The following is an 18,237-nucleotide window of genomic DNA, read 5'->3' on the forward strand; positions in this document are numbered from 1 at the left end:
AGCAGTGCAAGAGAAATCGTAGAGAAATGATCGAATCTTCAGACGCCCCGAAAATACTATGAGGTGCTCGGAAATGGTCGAAGTCGTTGAATAGGAGGATCACTATGGTACGAGGAAATTGGGGATATGTTGTGAGATGGGTTTTGACTTTTGTAAATGCTCTCGCTCATTGTAACTATAAGAGTGACCTTTCTGTTTTGCTATTCGATTTTTACCAAAAACTGAATCACACAAAAAATCAATCTTTAAAAAAAATGAATCAAACAAAAAATCGAATGCCATTGAATCTAAAAGATGATATTTTGCACTACTTTTGTCTAAAGTTAGTTGAGCGTATTCTTTTTTTTGGATTGTCCCAAAATAGTTGGGTTATTTTTTAATTTGGCAAAAACTTTTTCATATCTCACATATATTTTATTCACTCTTTATCTCTCTTACTTTACTCTCTCCATTTTACTACCTCCGTCCACCAAAATTTGTCTCATTTTTTCATTTCTGTCCGTCCCCCAAAATTTGTCCCATTTCACTTTTACCATTTTTGGTAGTGGACCTCATATTTCACTAATTCATTTCTACTCACATTTTATTATAAAACCAATATATAAAAGTAGTACCCATAATCCACTAACTTTTTCAACTCACTTACCATTACATTTCTTAAAATTCATGCCGGATCAAAGTAGGACAAATTTTGGTGGACAGAGGTGGTAACTTTTAACACATCAATTAATAAATCCTGCTCCCAAAAAATGCCTCAACTAGGATGGAGGGAGTATATAAATGTGATAATTAAAAAATTACCCCTCTATCTCAAAAATATAAACTTTGAAAATTGGATGAGTTTTAATGCAAAATTGGTAAAATAATAGAGTATGTGTTGGAAAATGAGTTCCATCTAAATAAAGAAAAAGATAAATAGAAAAAATTATATTTATAGGGGACGGCCAAAAATTATATTTTTAGGGGAAGGAATGAGTATAATTTAACGACCGATTAGATCAACTGAGTACTGTACAACTAATAGTTGTTTATCGACTTAAATAAAACAAATAAATTCACCGTGATATTTCATCTTCTCCATCTCTATTTAATTAAGTTAATTTTTGTGCGCTGAGCTGAGTGAGTCCTGAGTGGGTTGAGGCAAAATGCGTGCGATAACCAACTGTTCCTTCCTTATCCATTACCGCCACCCCTCCGCCGCCGCCGCCTTCCTCCGCTCTCTTCGCCACCCTCTGCCCCTGGACGCTCCATCTTTTTTCAAAGTCAAAGCTCTCTCCACTTCCGCCTCCTACTCTGAACTAGATAATGCCCGAACCGGTCGATCCAGCTCTCTCACCTCCCATCCGCCTTCTTCTGATTTCACGCAGAAAATCGACGTTAATCCGCCCAAGGGAACTCGAGATTTCCCTCCTGAAGAAATGCGGATGCGCACTTGGCTGTTTCAGAATTTCAGGGAGGTCATTTTCCAAAATTACCAAAACTAAGATATTTGATTTACTCTGCTATGCACTGTTTGGACGAAATTAACAACTTGGGATAACTTTACCTGAAGATATTGTTAATGCGATTTCTCAATTATGCAATAGGGAAGGATTTTGAGTTATTATATTAAAGGATGTAGTCTCAAATGTGCGAGGATTGTTGAATATTTTAGGTATCGCAGTTATTCGGTTTTGAAGAGGTTGATTTTCCCGTGCTCGAGTCGGAGGCACTGTTTGTGAGAAAAGCTGGGGAGGAAATCAAGGACCAGGTTCTTCTCGTTTTAGTTTCATGATATATTGATTAATATGCTGTTTTCTTTCCGTGAAGTCAATCGACTCAATAAGTAGTATTTCATTTTTTATGTCGAATTAAAAGGCAATAAGCTGATGTGTGATAATGATCTTCTATCTTTAATCAAACACACACCTCTCCCTTCATGAAGTGTCCATGTGCATTGCTATAAAGAAATTTCTGGTGTAGATTGACTGATTTTGAATTGTTAGTGCCCCCTGATTTGTGGGCCGCTCCCCCCCATCTCCTCACGCTCTGGATTCATACCTAATCACTCTGGTGCGTCGACAAAAATGATTGATAGCTATGTGGCACTGCACATGACATGACAGGAGGGCTCTTTCTCCGTTTACATTGCTATTTTTGAAGCCTGTCTAGCCCAAACACATGACATTCCTGGTCATCAACATGTAGGATTTTTCTATGTGTATTAAAGCCTAGCATTCACTTGCAACTTAAGAATCTGAGCATCATGAGTTATGCCTCTGCACAAATGGACAAGCTGATTGTTCACTTGTTCTTGCTATGCCCCGAAGCCAATTGCACGTCTTCAAGTTCCATTGTCCAGGACTGTACCAACCTGCAACGATGCTACGCCATACTCCAAACCACCGTCTTCTCCGGAGGCCCTACTCTCTCTCTCTCTCTCTCTCTCTCTCTCTCTCTCTCTATCTTTGTTAGCTTCTTAAGTGTCATACTCATCTTTGCCCCCTGCACCTGTCATTTAATGCCGTAACAAATGGGGAATACAAGTGTAATCAGGCATCCAACACCTGTTTCCTCTGTAGCCTTAAGTACAGCCTCACTTACCGTTGTCCCTCAATTTTGCAAGTTATGGTAAATTGTTCGGATGCCTTCACAGTTGATGACAACCTGTTTCCAGCCAGCCCGCGTCACAAGATTACGTTAACGGTGAGAGTGACGTCTTGCCATGGGTGGTTCCGCGTCCACCATGAGGACAAGGCTGTTTCTACCCCTGGAGCAGGTTATAACGATCAGCTGTGGTGTCATCCTTATCTTTAGTTGTTGGTTATTATGTTACGAGTAGGAGTCCTTTGTTAGTAGATTTTGTTGCTTATCTTTAGATTTTTGTGTTTATCTTTATTCTTTAGTCTCTAGTATTGTAGCAGGAATAGAAGTCTTTAGGTTCAATAACCTTTGAGGTTAGAAAGGGGGAGGTTGTGTTTTTGAAGTAGCTTGTATTGGCATAGGTGAATGCCTTACAAGTGGAGTTGGCATTCTTGTTCAGATCAATTTCATTCGTCTTGCACTCATTTATTCGAGTAATTTTCGTGTGTGGTTTGTTCAAATAGTTTGTGCTCTTATTTGCGGTCATTTTTTGCCAACACTTAGTGTGCATTCGGTCAGAGCCAATAACAATGTGTAACTAGACATGGGTTATCGGCAACTTCAATCATGGAATGGGAGACGTGATTGCGGTAAGAGTCGTGCGATGATGATCTTACCTGGGGTGGTTTTAAAGTTTTTCTGAAATAAAATTTTGTTAGAAACCTGAAATGCACTATAAAGACTTAAAAATCTCAAGATGACATTTTTATGACAGAGTTCGTAATTTTTTCACCAGGTTACTTACAATATTCTTTCTTCTTGTATGGATGAAGCTTTATTGCTTTGAGGATCGGGGCAATCGTAGAGTAGCTTTAAGACCAGAACTCACTCCTTCTCTAGCGAGACTAGTGCTACAGAAAGGGTAAGTTTTTGACATCTTATATCTCATCTTTCACTATATTTGGTAACTTAAGGACCACTGTGGTTCTTTTTCCAAAAATATTTGAATGTGCTGGAGATAGTTAATATTTTTTTGATAATTCTTGTATCCAGCCTCAGGTACATATGCCAGATTTTGATCTCCATATTTTTCTCTCTGTCCAGAAAATCAGTATCCCTTCCGCTAAAATGGTTTGCCATTGGACAGTGCTGGCGATATGAGCGAATGACCAGGGGACGCCGTCGTGAGCATTACCAATGGAACATGGATATTATTGGTGTACCTAATGTTACAGTAAGTTAACTAATTATCTCATAGCTTTTTGTGGTTACCACATTCCTTTGAGTAGATCCACATAAAGGCTATGTAGAACCTAGGGCCATCTAAGCGTGCAGATTATTTGCTCTGTCACTTACTACCTGTAAGGGAGTTATCTATTTTTCTGAAATTGTACCCTGCCTAGTCTACCAAGACTAATTTTCATCTTAGTTTTCTCAATTATATTGAATTGAGGCAGTTTTATTTTTGAACTTTAAACACGTTATCTAGTCTGGAAATACTTGGAATTGTGTGTATACGGATTCTAATTTACTTAGCTGTTATGAGTCAGCATAAGAGGTTTTTTTCTGGTCATTTTCTGAACATGATTGTGACCTTGAAGGAGGACAGTTTCTCGAGCAAACTTGGCTGTGCATGAATATTTGAATCTTCACGATCAATAATTAAAACAAGACTGATTTCAAACTATGGTAACCTGAATATGAGATGTGCAGTATCACTATCTTCTATTTTGTCGCATATCTAGGTTCTCAGTGCCATTCAATCCCAAGTCAGAGCTCTATGATTAAAAAATAGTATATTGTTTCTGATGATCCATGCACTATCAGGCTGAGGCAGAGCTGATTTCTTCCATTGTTACCTTTTTCAAACGCATTGGAATTACAGCATCAGATGTTGGGTTTAAAGTTTCAAGTCGGAAGGTATGAAGGTAGATGTTTTTTCATTTAGATGTATACTCGGAGTCCAGGATATTGAAAATTAGAATTTATATGATTCATTTTCCCCTTTCCCTTTTTGTTTTTGGTTGGGTTCGGGAGGGGAGGCATTGCTATGAAGGTTTATTTAATGAAAACTAAATCACTTACCATTTAGTTCAAAGTTTGTGATTCAGACTTCAGACATTAAGTGAAAACCTTTCTACCTACCAGAGTGGGGTATATCATTACCAATAGAAATTTTGTTCAGTTCTTTTTTTTTTTGTGTGCAGTGATGGTTTGCCTTAATATATTGTTATTCTTGCTTTTTTGCAGGTTTTGCAAGAAGTGCTCCAACGCTACTCAGTACCAGATAGCTTATTTGGTAGGGTTTGTGTAACAATAGACAAGGTCAGTTTGATAATGAAATGGTCATGTGTATATGCACACACATTTAATAATTTTACATAAACACTTTTTGCATCTTATTTCCATCCATCTTTCTCATGCTGAGTTTAATATTATATTCTCTGACCTGTCTTGTTACGCTTTTATTTGGTTGTTTTTTATTTTAAACAGTTGGAGAAGATTCCCATTGATGACATCAAGAATGAGCTCAGGGCTGCCGAGTTATCAGAGCAGGCGGTTGAAGAGCTACTACAAATCCTTACAGTGAAATCCTTGGAAGAGTTGGAAGGTAGTATGTTAGACATAATGTGAATTTTTGTTTTGCGTTGGCATCATAGAAATTGAGATTGACATTTGATCATCCTATTTTGAGGCTGCTATGAAAAGAGGAAAGGGGCTAACTTATATTAAGTTAGGAGGGCTGGATATGTAGAAGCTGGGTAGACCAGTGCAATTATGGTTTATTTCTTCTGTATTTTGATATCTTGTCAGACTTCTGATATTGACTGAAGTTACAAAAAGTTATTTGTCAACTTTGGGACTGACAGACGAGATAAAACTGTTAAAACTGAGACATTTTTATTTTCCGATGTATATGAAGAAATTGCAATGTTAATGTTTTGTTTGCTTATGCATCATTACAGAGAAACTAGGCACTTCATTTGATACTCTTACTGAGTTAAAGCAACTATTCTCACTTGCTGAAAAGTACGGTTATTCCGAGTGGATCCAATTTGATGCATCAATTGTCCGTGGCCTAGCCTACTACACTGGAATTGTTTTTGAGGTATAGATAGATTATAGTAAATCTGTTAAGCAGATCTTTATATGTTTTAATGGCTTACTTGATTACTATATATAGTTGGAACTTGTCAAAATAATGACACCCTCGACTTATTAAAGTCATCTAAGGGTAAGGCCATAAATGTTATACTATGAAGTAGAGATAATGTAATATAGCAGCTCTGGATTTAAGATGTGAAACAAGTTAAATTGAAGTGATCTGTGATCCCAGTGAAAACTATGTTAGCTTTCTTCCACATATGAATCTACCATCTGAGCCTTTTCTAAGTATGACTCTTATAGGTTAGAGGGAAGTTGCAGTCTCTAAACAATATACCTCATACTGGTAGGTAGGAAGCATATTTGTGAATTGTGATACTTTTCCACTGCAGGTTTTATAATAACTACCACCACTAACCAGAGTTAAAGCATAGAGGTCAGCTTGATAAGTAGTGGCTTGAACAAGTGCGGAATTTTAGTATGAACCATGGCCATCTAGGTTCTAGTCTTGTATGAATGGCACATGTTCAACACATTATTTTGTCTTAATAATATAGCCATATAATTATCCACTCACCACCCTTTCTTTCATTTGCAACCCTCTTCCTCTCCTGCACATTAATGATGCACTGAGAGCACATCTATGATCTATTAGCTTGAGTATATCGGACCTTTTGTACAAGAGAATCTATAACTCTTTTGCTTTCAACTGATACCATGGTTCTCTTTACAGGGATTTGATCGAGAAGGAAAGCTGAGAGCTATTTGTGGCGGTGGACGATATGACAGACTACTGTCCACTTTTGGAGGTGAAGATGTCCCAGCCTGTGGGTTTGGATTTGGGGATGCAGTTATTATAGAAGTGAGTACAATTTATTCCATCTCCTCTTGCAGATTAGGCTTTTTGGCATCAGCATTCAACTGCCACAATACAACTCCATTCCCTTAAATCAACCTTTCTTCTACAACCATCTAAAGCATCTTTCTTGATTTTTTGATCCCCACCCAACTTCATATTCCTTACAGCTGCTAAAAGATAGAGGACTTCTTCCAGAACTTAGCCCCCAGGTACAGAATGTTGTCTGCTCGTTGGGTCAGGATCTACAGGGCGCAGCTTCTCTTGTTGCTGCTAGACTCAGGGAAAAGGGCCAAACTGTCGACTTGGTTTTAGAGAACAAACCACTTAAATGGTAAGTGTATTTTTTGTCCGAGCATCTGATAAATCAAAAGAAAAAAATCTTCGAATGTTTATACCCTCATATGGTATACACCAAAAGCTGTTTCAGATATCCCATGTTCTTTCAGTCTTAGTTCTTGACTCTAATATGACAGGGCGTTTAAAAGAGCAGCAAGAGTGAATGCCCAGAGACTAATAATAGTGGGGAGTTCTGAGTGGGAAAAAGGCATGGTTGGTGTCAAAGTTCTTTCATCTGGTGAACAGTATGAGATCAGAATTGATGAACTAGAATGACAGTTGTAGATTTTAATATATATTTTCTGGAAATAGGTTTAACATCATTATTACTACTCATTTTTCTTTTCCTTTTTTAATGCTAATACTTTTAGTGGCCTATTCAGTAATAGCCATTACGGTTCACCTTTTTTCAACATTACTTTCTTGATCTATTTTCAGTGTGCATAATAAACTGAAAGTCAGATATTCCCGCTGTTAAAATACTATACATCCGTCACGAATGTAGATATCATGGTAGAACTGTAGGAGATGTTGTTTTGTGTGTTAAGTAGTGAAAGTAAATATATATTTTTTATATGTTGTGTGAGAATTTTTTTTATAGAAAGAAAATGTGACATGATCTGTGGGATAAACTAAAATAGAAAGTGTAATATCTACCTTTGGATGATGGATCAATGGATGTTCATTCGTGCAAATTTGTGTTCTATGGGTGGACTTCACAAAAGATATATCCACTTTGTCTGCCAATGCTTGTCTTGTTTTTTTTTTTCAATTCGTATGCAAATACTCATTTACTTTTTGTTACTTTTAGTAAGACCTCATATTTCAATCATATTTTATATCAAAATCAATATATAAAAGCAGGATTTACGTTGTACTAATTTTTGTCATCAATTTTTCTTTATATTATTTCTTAAAATTCGAGTTATTAACTTAAGTATTGGCAGATGGACGATGTATTTGTTAAATAAAGAAGGGGGTTATTGAGGAAACACTTCAAAGATATTTTCCACTACCTTTCCTAATCCAGCAAGAGAGAGTGTATTTTTTGTTGACCTTGTTTTTCAGTAGGGGAGTACTTTTTTTTCTTCTTTTGTTCTTCATCTTAATAACCACAATGCAAAGCCCAATGCAAAAAAAAAATCGGCCTAATTTTAGCCCATTAAGTATCCAATTTATAAATTAAAGTTGATTTAGTTATCTTTCTATTTAATTCAAATTAAGTGATTTAATTAAAATTAATATATGATCTTTTAAATTCCCACGAAATTCTGAATATTAGAATTACTTTCTCAAATTTTCAAGATATAATAAAATGTTTTTTACTTATTCAAAACATTTTCTCAAATTAGAGCTCCCGAGGTGGAAAGATGCCATTCTCCTAAAAAGTAAACAGGCTCGCACGTGCGAAGCTTCTATAAAAGTTCAAACGCGAGTGGAAATCGCATAGCGAAAAAGGAACAGGAATATTCAGCTTCCTTATTCGTTACCCCGCCAACACTCCTCGGCGAATCACCGGAATATCCCATCTCCGGCCCAAGGTACGGTGCATGACTTTATTGCTAATTTCATTTTTCTAGGAATATTTATCATAGTTCAAGTTCATCAATGGATTGCTTTGTTCCACAGCCTTTTTTTCTGTTCGGAGGCGAATTTAGATGAGTTAGATTCTCTGTTAATCGTATTTATTTTGAATGATCATCTTCAGTTTGGATTCGGAGTTATAAAATGATGATTTATGCTGCCTTTTCTGTTTCGAAAATCGGAAAATGTAACTGTGTCGCGAAGTTGCTGATATTTAGTTAAATTGAACACCTTTATTGATACCTGAAGATTAAAGTTTCTGCACTAGCTCGACGAATAGTTTCTTTGATACGTTTGACGATAGTTATGTTTTTTTGTACCTGTGACTAAAGAGGTACTCCCTCCGTCCATGATTAAATGTCCCATATCTAACCGGCACGAATTTTAAGAAATTGTTTGACTTTTTAAAGTAAAGTGGGTAGAAAAAGTTAGTGTATTGGATTTATATAAAATGTGAGTGGATTGAGTTAGTTGAATGCAGAGTACGCTTACCAAATATAGTAAAAGTGAAATGAGACATTTATTGGTGAATGGAAAAGGAAAAATGGGATATTTAATGGCGGACGGAGGGACTATATGTTATCGTTGCTAAGAACCAGATCATCGAGATTTAATAGTAACGGTTAATTAGAGTAAATTAAGCACGATGGTTTATTTCTTTCTGTATTTAGAGGTGGTGATCATAGAAAAAAAGTTAATGGCGAAGAAGTGTGATCCCGACATCCGGGATTACACCTGTGTGAGAGTGTCATATTTTTTTGTTAAGGTCTTTCTGCTTTTGTGACAGCTAAAACTATATGGTGTGAAGTGGCTGCTAGTTTTTTAAGAAGTTCTCATTTATTTGTATTAGATGGACATTTGAAATCAGCACAAGTATATGACTTTAAAGTCTTTTATTTCTTCTCTCTAAATTCTCTGTCCATTTGGATAGGTGCAAGTGTTCGTGTTGGTATGCCGTACCTGGTGCGTGAGCATTTATTTATTGGCAACATTGGTGATGCTGCGGATGTTCTCCAGAAGGACTCTAATGAAATCACACATATACTGTCAGTTCTTAGTTCAGAATCCATTTCTTTCTTCTCGGAGTGGCGTAGTGGGATCTCAATTCCGTGCAAAGAAATCCGGAAGGTCTATGCTGGGGACTCAGGATCGGAGGATGTTCCACATGACATGTCAAAGTCTGCTTTATCACCAGATAAGCTGCTTTATTCACTGGAGTATGCTGGTAAGGATTTGAAGATTGTGAGGATGGCTGTACCTATAAGGGATATGGAAAGTGAAAATTTGCTGGACCATTTGGATGTGTGCTTGGATTTTATTGAAGATAGTAGGAAAGAAGGTTCAGTTCTTGTCCACTGCTTTGCAGGCGTATCAAGGAGGTGTGGAATATAATTTTGACTATGTCATGTCTCTAATTATACTAAACCTACTTAGGTGGTTGGTTGGTTTGCTCTATGGTTTTTAGACATCATAATATTAGTACTAACTTCCTTTCCTTGCACTAATAATTGCCTCTACATTATAATATTAAGCATGACTACAGAATTATTTTTTTGATAAAGCTAAAACTTCAGTAATTTTTTATTCTGATGAGAATGAAATACCAAAAAGGGTGGCTAAAAGCTTACAAAGATCGAAAAGATAATAGAGAACTGGAAAAGGCGGGCTTGGTCAAGTGCCTGATAAATTAGTTTATATCTAAAACTTTAATGAAAATTTTCCTCAGCTGTTCGTCTTTCTCATGTATAGATGAAGAAGGTTCCATTATTTACCAACTTCCAAGTTTTTCAAGAACTCTATTAGCTATTTAATACTTAGCGAACACATGCCTAGCATAATTGTTTTCCTTTCCCCTCTCATGGAATGACTTCTTTATTTATATGTAGACTTGTAGTTGAACATTTATATGTTGACACACTGATTTATACAATATTTTTATTGACGGCCAGACTATCATGGTGTTAAGGTCAGACTTTTTAATTGAATTATGCGTGTACCCGGTGTTGGCTTATTTACATCTTCTTGTTATCACTCTACTAATTGTCATGCAAAATATTAAAATTAGTATTCATTGCAGTGCAGCAATAATTACAGCATACCTGATGAAATGTGAACAGCTACCATTAGAAGGTTTGGAGCTGTCCTTTTATTGTTGTTTAAAGTGCATGCACATGCCATTTTACTAAATATATTTTTGATTTATTTGTAATTAAGCATTTTTGTGCTGCTACTATCAACTTAATTTATCTACTTTTGTTTTTGTTTTATTTTGAATGTGTTAAAACTCTTTTTGGTTCTTCTTGTGATTATAAGATGCTATTGAATCCTTGAAGCAGAGCTGTGAATCAGTGGGCCCTAATGATGGTTTCTTGGAGCAGGTATTTATTTTCAAATCTGTGTTAGTTCATAATTATTAGTGCATTTTTAGGTTGTGCGTGTTACTCACCTGTCACCGTTGTCGCAGCTGAAAATGTTTGAACAAATGGGGTTTAAAGTTGATCGTGCAAGCTCCATATACAAGCGCTTTCGGTTAAAAATATTAGGTGAATATTTTTTCCTTGAATGATTTTGTTGTACCCCTTTTCACGTTTATTGTTTTATTTCTATAATTCTGATACCGTATTTCTTGATTTGCTTAATTAAACGAAGTATGAAATGTTCTAGAAAAATATTACGTGGTGGTTGTACTCATGTAGTAGCCAGCTGATCACAATTCACAGCTAGTCTCTGACTTGGGTTTTAGAGCTTAGTGGGTCGTTGCAATTGTTATTCAAATTGATCTACTTCAAGTCTTCAACTAAGAAAGAATTATGTACTCTCTCATTTGTCGACAATCTTAATATTTGTCATTCAACTTAAAAAAGTTAATTTATAAGAAGAAAAAAAGCAGTTGTTTTGCATCATAAGATTAGTTGTATGAATATCTGATGTATATTGATTTCATTCCACACGTCTCTATACTCTAATGATACAAGAAGATTCCTTTAAAATTAGCTTGACAATTGCTAATCACAATAACCTACTCCTCGTTCTTTTTTTCTTGGAGTCCAGTAAAATGGGCAATGGTTAGGTATGTTGATAAACATATAAGATAGGAAGCCCCAACTTAACCCGAAACCATGGTCAAAGGTAAAAGGTTGACTCTCTCTTATATGCTATTCCACGCTTTCGTGTGAAACCGATGTGGGATAGTATCATATGTCCTCTATGGACTGCATGTACTGAGGTGCATTGAATACTAATTATGTTGAATTATCTTTTCCAACACCATTTTTTCATTCATTGATGCCTGCATGGGGTTCTTCTGAACGGAATAACAGGTGATTCCTATAATCGTGGGGAACAAATAGATGGTTCGAAGTTTGGTGCAGATCCTGGATTGCCAGCAGGAACTGTTTCCTCAAATGCTGAAGCATCACCTGGCATACAGGCCCCTCCTACTCGTGCATTCCGATGCAAAAAATGCCGTAGAGTCATTGCATTGCAGGAAAATATTTTGGATCATGTTCCAGGAGAGGGTGAATCATGCTTTGATTGGCATAAAAGGAGGGGTGGAAATCCTTTCAGAAGACCCAGTGACGAGGAGTGTTCTTCCATCTTTGTTGAGCCTCTTCGCTGGATGAAAACAGGTAGGATGACTTAAGCTATCTCATCCAGATTTATGGTTATTTGTTCAGTCTTGGACTTTCTAAAACTGCTTGTGTAACTAATTCCTTGAACTATAAAATGGATAATTGATGAGTGTTTTTACAATTTGCCAGTGGAAGAAGGTGGTCTTGAGGGCAAGCTGACATGCGCCCACTGTGAAGCTCGACTAGGTTACTTCAACTGGTCAGGGATTCAGTGCAGTTGCGGGAGTTGGATCACACCGGCCTTCCAGCTTCATAAAAGCCGAGTGGACATCAGTACTCTCTAGATCCAAACTGTGGAAGTTCCATCGACTGCATTATATGTGCTTTGGGTCTTGCCTCAAGCTATGATCTCATTTAGTCCACTCAATCATACGAGTATAAAATTTGTTTGAAAACGGCTCTTTCCTACTTGTGTTTGAATAATTGCGAATTTGCCGGTCTATTCTGGCATGAGTTCGATTGATGAAGTAAATTTTGTGTTTCCTGCTTGTGATTAATGTGCATCTTCTGCTTGCCTTAGCTTCAAAAGAAAAGAAAAGGAAAGGGTTGAAACGAAGTCAATTTAACTTTAATGAGATCCATTAGTTTACTTGGGAATCTACTGTACTACTACTGAGAAACAAACTGCACATAGCATCATGTTTACAGCTATTCAATTTCCTGATTCCTTCTTAGTGAGAGAAGTCTAGTTTTGAAAAATATAACAGTGATAAGAATTCTCCTGCCACCCGCAAAATGCTTTGTGGAAACATGTTGATGCAACTGCGTGTGTCACCCTTGAATGGAATGCTTGTCCGGTTCTTCGAAACCGTAGTTTGATGATTTGCTTAATGCCCCTGAGACTCGAGGAGGATGTTGGTGGCAGCATTAACGTCGTTTCTGGCGCGTACGAGGGCTTGCCTTGCTGAGTTCCTGTCGAAGCCCATTGAGACCAGTGTGGCTATGGAGTCCTCTGGTGGTTCCATCGATGTTGACAGGGTCGGAGCTGGATAGTTCCCCTGGAGCCAAAGAAACCCAATAATAGTGTCAAATACAGCTACTAGAGAGAGATATTACATAATTCGAATTCAGAACATCCAAAACCTAAGCCACCTAATCAGGACTAGAGCCATGTATGTAACAAGGTTAAACGAGTTAGTTGTATTCATCTTCAGAGGTAATAAACCAAATTCATTTCTTGAACAAGGAAACCCGTGATAGACTTTACCTCCATCTGGCGACCAGGATAGGTTGGTGCGCTTCCTACAACATTCCTAGATGATCCAGTGGCTGGCGTACTACTTCCCATCGATGATGGCAAAGACAATCTTGAGAAGAATGAAGCAATAGCTTCAGGAAACTAAAAATTGGTAAGTACAAGCTTAGTCAGTAGAGCTCAATAGCAATTTTATGCCATAAAAGAATCTGTACGTGAGGGTGTGAGCCAAAATGCATTGTGGAGGGAGATGAAATCATAAATTAGAGAGCACTGATCACAAGAAGATGGATACAACCTTCATCCTGCGTACACGGAGAATATTCATGCGATACAGGGACCCTGCTAAAATACCACAAATCCCTGGCACCATGGATCTTTTCCAAGATGACAAAAATAGCTGCAATAAGGAAACAGGGCACCATATTTACAGACATCAGCAGATGATGCAAAATTAAAAAAAAATATGTAAACAGTAAACAGGGCTATGCCTTGTGTTTAATCAAATGAGTTGAGGATAGTAATAGAAAAACACCAATACTGGTGAATTACCTGAAGACCGGCTAGATAAATAAAAGTCTTGTCGGAGAATTTGAGGTTAAGCACATGAAACCGCGTTGAAACAGGAATGTCAAAAAAGAAGGGTACGAACGAAGAAAATATAAGGCTGTAGGGTCCAGATGTCAGTATATTCAAGGAGGGATCTGCCAAAAAAAATAAGGACAAGTTACCAGAAGGAATAACATGCGTATGTGAAATGTACTTCCGACAAAGTCTGTCCACTTCACTTCTTAAGTACAGAACTATATGAGAGAGTTATTCAATTTGATATAAATAGGGAATTATTTTTTGGAAAATGCTCATTAAGGAAACAGCACATGACCAATTAATCCATGAAAGAAGGCAACTGCATGCAGTAAATGCTACAAATCCTAACATCAAAGATTCAAATCTCCAAAAATGACTAGGAAAGCCAATAATTAAGTTAAGAGTTTTCCAGACATGGTATTGTTCAACCAAAACATGTTCGTTCTAAGAACTAGGGCGTTATGTTGAAATTAAGTTAAACAGCCTTGTGACAAAGAAAGCCGGTGATTGGGTGCTGACACACTAGGCAGTTTTAACATGGTTTCAAATGAATAATGATACCCAAATTTGCATTTTACGAGTAATTTAATGAAGTCATGAAGGCATCCCTCAACAGTGTGTCACTACTCAATGCATCATCTAAAAGGATTTGGGCTTCAGTTTTCCCGTATTGAATGTGCATGTTGCTTAAAATCAAATTCAATACAAGGACATATAAGGAGATTAAGAAAGTGTTGCACCTTTAAGTAGTAATAGCGCAAATACTTCAAGCAGTACCGAGATGGCTATGGAGAATATGATAAAAACCTGTAGAAAAGAATATCACAAGTTTCACAACCGCCAACCAGATAAAGTATCAACAGAATTCAGGGTTCATTATTCACTTGATTGAAACAATTTTTCTCCTGAGTTATTTTCTGATTTCATCAACTTCATAGGGATATGGTTATATAGTTGCAATATAAGATTGATGAATACTTTTTATCTGACATGGCACATATTGAGATGCATAGAACTTGAGCTTGAACAAGGCTTACAGTGTATTTATTAGAACCTATCTGCCTCTCAAATACACGGAAGTAGTACAGAAGATATATTCCAAATAAAAGTTCTGGTGTAGATGAAAATCCAAAAACTGAAACTATGAGCTTCCATATTTGAAGTTTTCTGAAGATGTCCTGCCAGTATAAGAACCAAGTTAATGACGCAAATAATTAATGTGTAAAGTGTGAGCAAAAGTAATGCAGAAATGACGAGCATGTTAGTGACAGTACCACGAATGCATAAAGTTTAGTTATTTGCCAATAGGGGCTGAAACAAATTGAGCCAAGCCAAGCACACTACAACTAATCATTTTACTACATACTGTCAAGATCATATCTAAGCTTGTCTATTTGAGCTTTACCAGCTTCAGTAAAACTCAAACTTGAATGAGCACAAGTAGTTTAATCTTCGTAAACACATTTAATGTAATAATTGATGTTCATCTAAACACTTTCAGAATTTTGTATCACCCCCTTTCTAAAATGCATTTAAGTATTCCTATAAACTCTGGAAGTCTAGCTATCACCAATTCAATGGGACATTAAAAGCAAGGGGAAAAGCTTCAAAGGTTTGCATAAAATCAAGAGCACATTTTCACTTGGGAATTGGGATGCAAAATCTTCAAGTCTGCAAGTAAGCCAGCCTCCCACTCCATCCAAGCCAAAAATATCCCAATTAGCAATCACATTAATTTAATCAGTTCAGCAAATTTTTCAGTTCAAACTACAACTACATCAGACAAAATATGAAGCCAGCATCTACAACCCGCATAAACCCGACTAAAAAATATAAAATAACACAAATAATAAGAAATACAAATAAATTGGGCGATAAAATTCAGAACAAAAAAACTAATTCAAAGGAAAATAAGAAGAGAACCTGATATGACCAACCGAGGTTTCTAGAACGACCTTGGATCCCAAAAATGATTGTAAAAAGAGCACTGACAATCACAATCGTTCTCGTCACCGGCGCATTATCTGGCAACAGAAAAATGTTATTGGCAAAAAGTCGATTTCCAATAGCTTCAAAAAACGAAAAAAATTCAATCTTTAAAACCCAAAAAAAGATATATAATCGGCAGATAAACGTACTAAAACCAGAAGGGCCGCCGTTCATTTTCTGGGAGAACGAACGACCACGCCAATTACTTGAATCGATGTCTTCTAAAGGTTGTATTGTATTTGTATGTGTGTGTAATTTCTTGGATTTGTCCCAGATAATTTCTCTCTCTAAATCTTTCTCTCTTTCCAGGTCGTCGAAATCGACTAAAATCATCTGGTTTCACAAACGGGTTCGGGCTGCTCCAATCTTTAATTGGGCCGGTAAAATCTACAAAAATTAGTCATATTTATCTTCAAAAACTTTTTTATATTATATGTTAAATCTGTTAATTTTTTTATTCTAAAAGAATATATTTTAATCCAAAATAAATAACTCTTCTAAAATTTAACGGTCAAACTTGTGTTTTGGTTGATGGTTGAGATACATTTAAAAGAAAAGGTTCATGTTAATTGAGGCCAATGTATAACATATTGTTTTGTATTTATCAAAAACTAACAGACTTAATATATAGGATTGAAATTATTTTCAAACAAATATAGATGACCGATTTTGAAATTTAGACGTACGAGTAATACTTTTAATTTCAAAATTGGTTCATGTCACAATATTTTGAACCTATTTTATGCATCTTTTTACATAATTTTAACATAGTTGTCACAATACTATATTATAGATATATAACCCCCGTTCAATAAAGAGATATTTGCGCCGATATCAAAACCAACACAAACCCTATGATCAATAGATATCTACACAGGTTGATTATCAGTTATCACCATCTCCTCTAGCTTATTTTAATGACCATTAAGGTAACGGACTTAAATTACAAGTCATTGCTTTAATTTCAAATCACTACAAAGTTTAAAATAAATCATAGAGAATCCATGTATTCTCATGAATATCAACCATGTAGACAAATAGAGAACTCATAGTAAAGAGTCATGCCTAAATCCACCATTAATTTGCAGGCATTGGAGCAATTGGGGAAGGATTTCAAAGCAAATTTGTACTCCACTAATTAAACCAAACTGAACTTGAAAGTATAAGATAATGTTATCTAAAAGAAATTATAGGGATAATAATAGTCGAGCTGCATTATTTGACTAAAATCAACTCCCTCCATTCTGCGGTAGTTGAGTCATATCATTTTCTACACTCTGTTTTGAAAAAAATGATACTATTAATAGTTAAAATGGAGATGGAGTAAAGTAAGTGAAAGAATAACTTAGATAAGAGTTTTATCTGCATTATTCACTCTTATTTTACTTTTTCTCCACTTTAACTATTTATTACTATCATTTTTCTAAAACGAGTGCAGAAAATGAAATGACTCAACTACTATACATTATTAGATTAAAATTTTACATTATTAAATGACACGTGACATTAATCTAACCGTTAGATCACAAGATTTGATGGACTGACTAATATTTTGTGTTTTACATGCATATATTTTATACTCCTGCTATTTTCTTTATCAATTTTTGCAAAATTTTCAATTTTCTTAATAAATGCTCCACCTCAAAACACTTAAAAATTTCTTTGTATATATATTTTTGCCTCTTCTGGATTAAATTCTTGGATCCGCTCTGACACCAACCCATGCTCCACTTTCCTTTTAAACGTTATATAAGCACTTCAAATAAATGGATAAACTAACAAGCATTTTGCACGAGCTTTGGAGAGATACATAAGTGTGTTAGTTCTATTAATTTTTCAATTCAAAGAAATTATCGTAAGATTCATAACAAAACAAAAGTAAATAAAATATTTGCTATTCCAAAAACATAGTGGTTCTCTTTCGGTGGAGGGGGCAGCCATGGCGAATTTATAACGGGGTAAGGGGGAGATTGGTGTTCAGGAGGCCCTCCCCTGGATCCGCCATTGATTTGACGGAGAGAGAGTGCAAGAATGGGGTTGTGTTGTGAGCATCGCTATATTTAAAAGCAAAATTATAGGAAAAATATTAATGCAGGTAATCGTGTATACCCAATACTCAATCAGATATACCAGATATCCAAAATGTACAAATATACTAGAATACTTGTTGAAGACGACTTTTGTGGGTATTCAATACTTGTATTACTCGACACCATACTTTCGTTTTAACAACATAACAACATTTCAGAAAAATTAAAACTTCGTAGATATTCTATTGGCAACCTTTCATCCATAGTTCAACGCAATTTCGTATTTAAATAACAAATTGCACTTTTGTTTTCTTTTGTTTTTAACAATGCAATTTCATCATACATACACTAATTTGG

At 36.0% G+C, this 18,237-nt stretch overlaps 3 protein-coding genes across 4 annotated transcripts; 2 read left to right on the forward strand and 1 right to left on the reverse strand.

Moving 5' to 3' along the window:
• The first annotated feature begins 1,104 nt into the window (after positions 1 to 1,104).
• On the forward strand, positions 1,105 to 7,275 carry LOC125196035 (histidine--tRNA ligase, chloroplastic/mitochondrial). Of its 2 annotated transcripts, none has more exons than XM_048094386.1 (11): positions 1,105 to 1,457; positions 1,664 to 1,750; positions 3,396 to 3,484; positions 3,667 to 3,796; positions 4,390 to 4,482; positions 4,813 to 4,887; positions 5,056 to 5,173; positions 5,529 to 5,671; positions 6,401 to 6,529; positions 6,694 to 6,857; positions 7,000 to 7,275. In XM_048094386.1, exons 1-11 carry the CDS (start codon positions 1,146 to 1,148, stop codon positions 7,136 to 7,138), a joined length of 1,479 nt encoding a protein of 492 aa, XP_047950343.1. In that variant the 5' UTR covers positions 1,105 to 1,145; the 3' UTR covers positions 7,139 to 7,275. The 2 variants fall into 2 exon arrangements, with proteins under 2 accessions (XP_047950343.1, XP_047950342.1); XM_048094385.1 differs by having other exon boundaries at positions 1,106 to 1,457; positions 1,655 to 1,750.
• Positions 7,276 to 8,261: 986 nt separating this feature from the next.
• Positions 8,262 to 12,575, forward strand: LOC125193970 (dual specificity protein phosphatase 12-like). Its single transcript, XM_048091942.1, has 7 exons — positions 8,262 to 8,403; positions 9,378 to 9,825; positions 10,524 to 10,576; positions 10,760 to 10,824; positions 10,911 to 10,989; positions 11,767 to 12,075; positions 12,208 to 12,575. The coding sequence occupies exons 2-7, from the start codon at positions 9,398 to 9,400 to the stop codon at positions 12,360 to 12,362; spliced, it is 1,089 nt and encodes a 362-aa protein (XP_047947899.1). The 5' UTR covers positions 8,262 to 8,403; positions 9,378 to 9,397; the 3' UTR covers positions 12,363 to 12,575.
• A 49-nt stretch (positions 12,576 to 12,624) lies between these two features.
• LOC125193971 (rhomboid-like protein 20) lies at positions 12,625 to 16,159 on the reverse strand. Its single transcript, XM_048091943.1, has 8 exons — positions 16,000 to 16,159; positions 15,785 to 15,885; positions 14,899 to 15,039; positions 14,602 to 14,668; positions 13,826 to 13,977; positions 13,572 to 13,673; positions 13,286 to 13,417; positions 12,625 to 13,076 (listed from the first exon to the last, which is right to left on the reverse strand). The coding sequence occupies exons 1-8, from the start codon at positions 16,022 to 16,024 to the stop codon at positions 12,906 to 12,908; spliced, it is 891 nt and encodes a 296-aa protein (XP_047947900.1). The 5' UTR covers positions 16,025 to 16,159; the 3' UTR covers positions 12,625 to 12,905.
• Between the last annotated feature and the right edge of the window lie 2,078 nt (positions 16,160 to 18,237).

This window comes from Salvia hispanica, chromosome 6 (assembly GCF_023119035.1).
Source record: "Salvia hispanica cultivar TCC Black 2014 chromosome 6, UniMelb_Shisp_WGS_1.0, whole genome shotgun sequence".
Taxonomy (NCBI): Eukaryota; Viridiplantae; Streptophyta; class Magnoliopsida; order Lamiales; family Lamiaceae; genus Salvia; species Salvia hispanica.

Excerpts from the sequence above, each read along its gene's own strand:
- LOC125196035 (XM_048094385.1), top strand. The coding sequence starts at position 1,146 with ATGCGTGCGATAACCAACTGTTCCTTCCTTATCCATTACCGCCACCCC. Across the intron at positions 5,672-6,400 it reads ACACTGGAATTGTTTTTGAG|GGATTTGATCGAGAAGGAAA; the intron begins GTATAGATAGAT and ends TTCTCTTTACAG. Across the intron at positions 6,530-6,693 it reads GGGATGCAGTTATTATAGAA|CTGCTAAAAGATAGAGGACT; the intron begins GTGAGTACAATT and ends TATTCCTTACAG.
- LOC125193970 (XM_048091942.1), top strand. The coding sequence starts at position 9,398 with ATGCCGTACCTGGTGCGTGAGCATTTATTTATTGGCAACATTGGTGAT. Across the intron at positions 10,577-10,759 it reads TGAACAGCTACCATTAGAAG|ATGCTATTGAATCCTTGAAG; the intron begins GTTTGGAGCTGT and ends TGTGATTATAAG. Across the intron at positions 10,825-10,910 it reads ATGATGGTTTCTTGGAGCAG|CTGAAAATGTTTGAACAAAT; the intron begins GTATTTATTTTC and ends CCGTTGTCGCAG.
- LOC125193971 (XM_048091943.1), bottom strand. The coding sequence starts at position 16,024 with ATGAACGGCGGCCCTTCTGGTTTTA. Across the intron at positions 13,674-13,825 it reads TTTATCTAGCCGGTCTTCAG|CTATTTTTGTCATCTTGGAA; the intron begins GTAATTCACCAG and ends TCCTTATTGCAG. Across the intron at positions 13,077-13,285 it reads ATCCTGGTCGCCAGATGGAG|GGGAACTATCCAGCTCCGAC; the intron begins GTAAAGTCTATC and ends CTTTGGCTCCAG.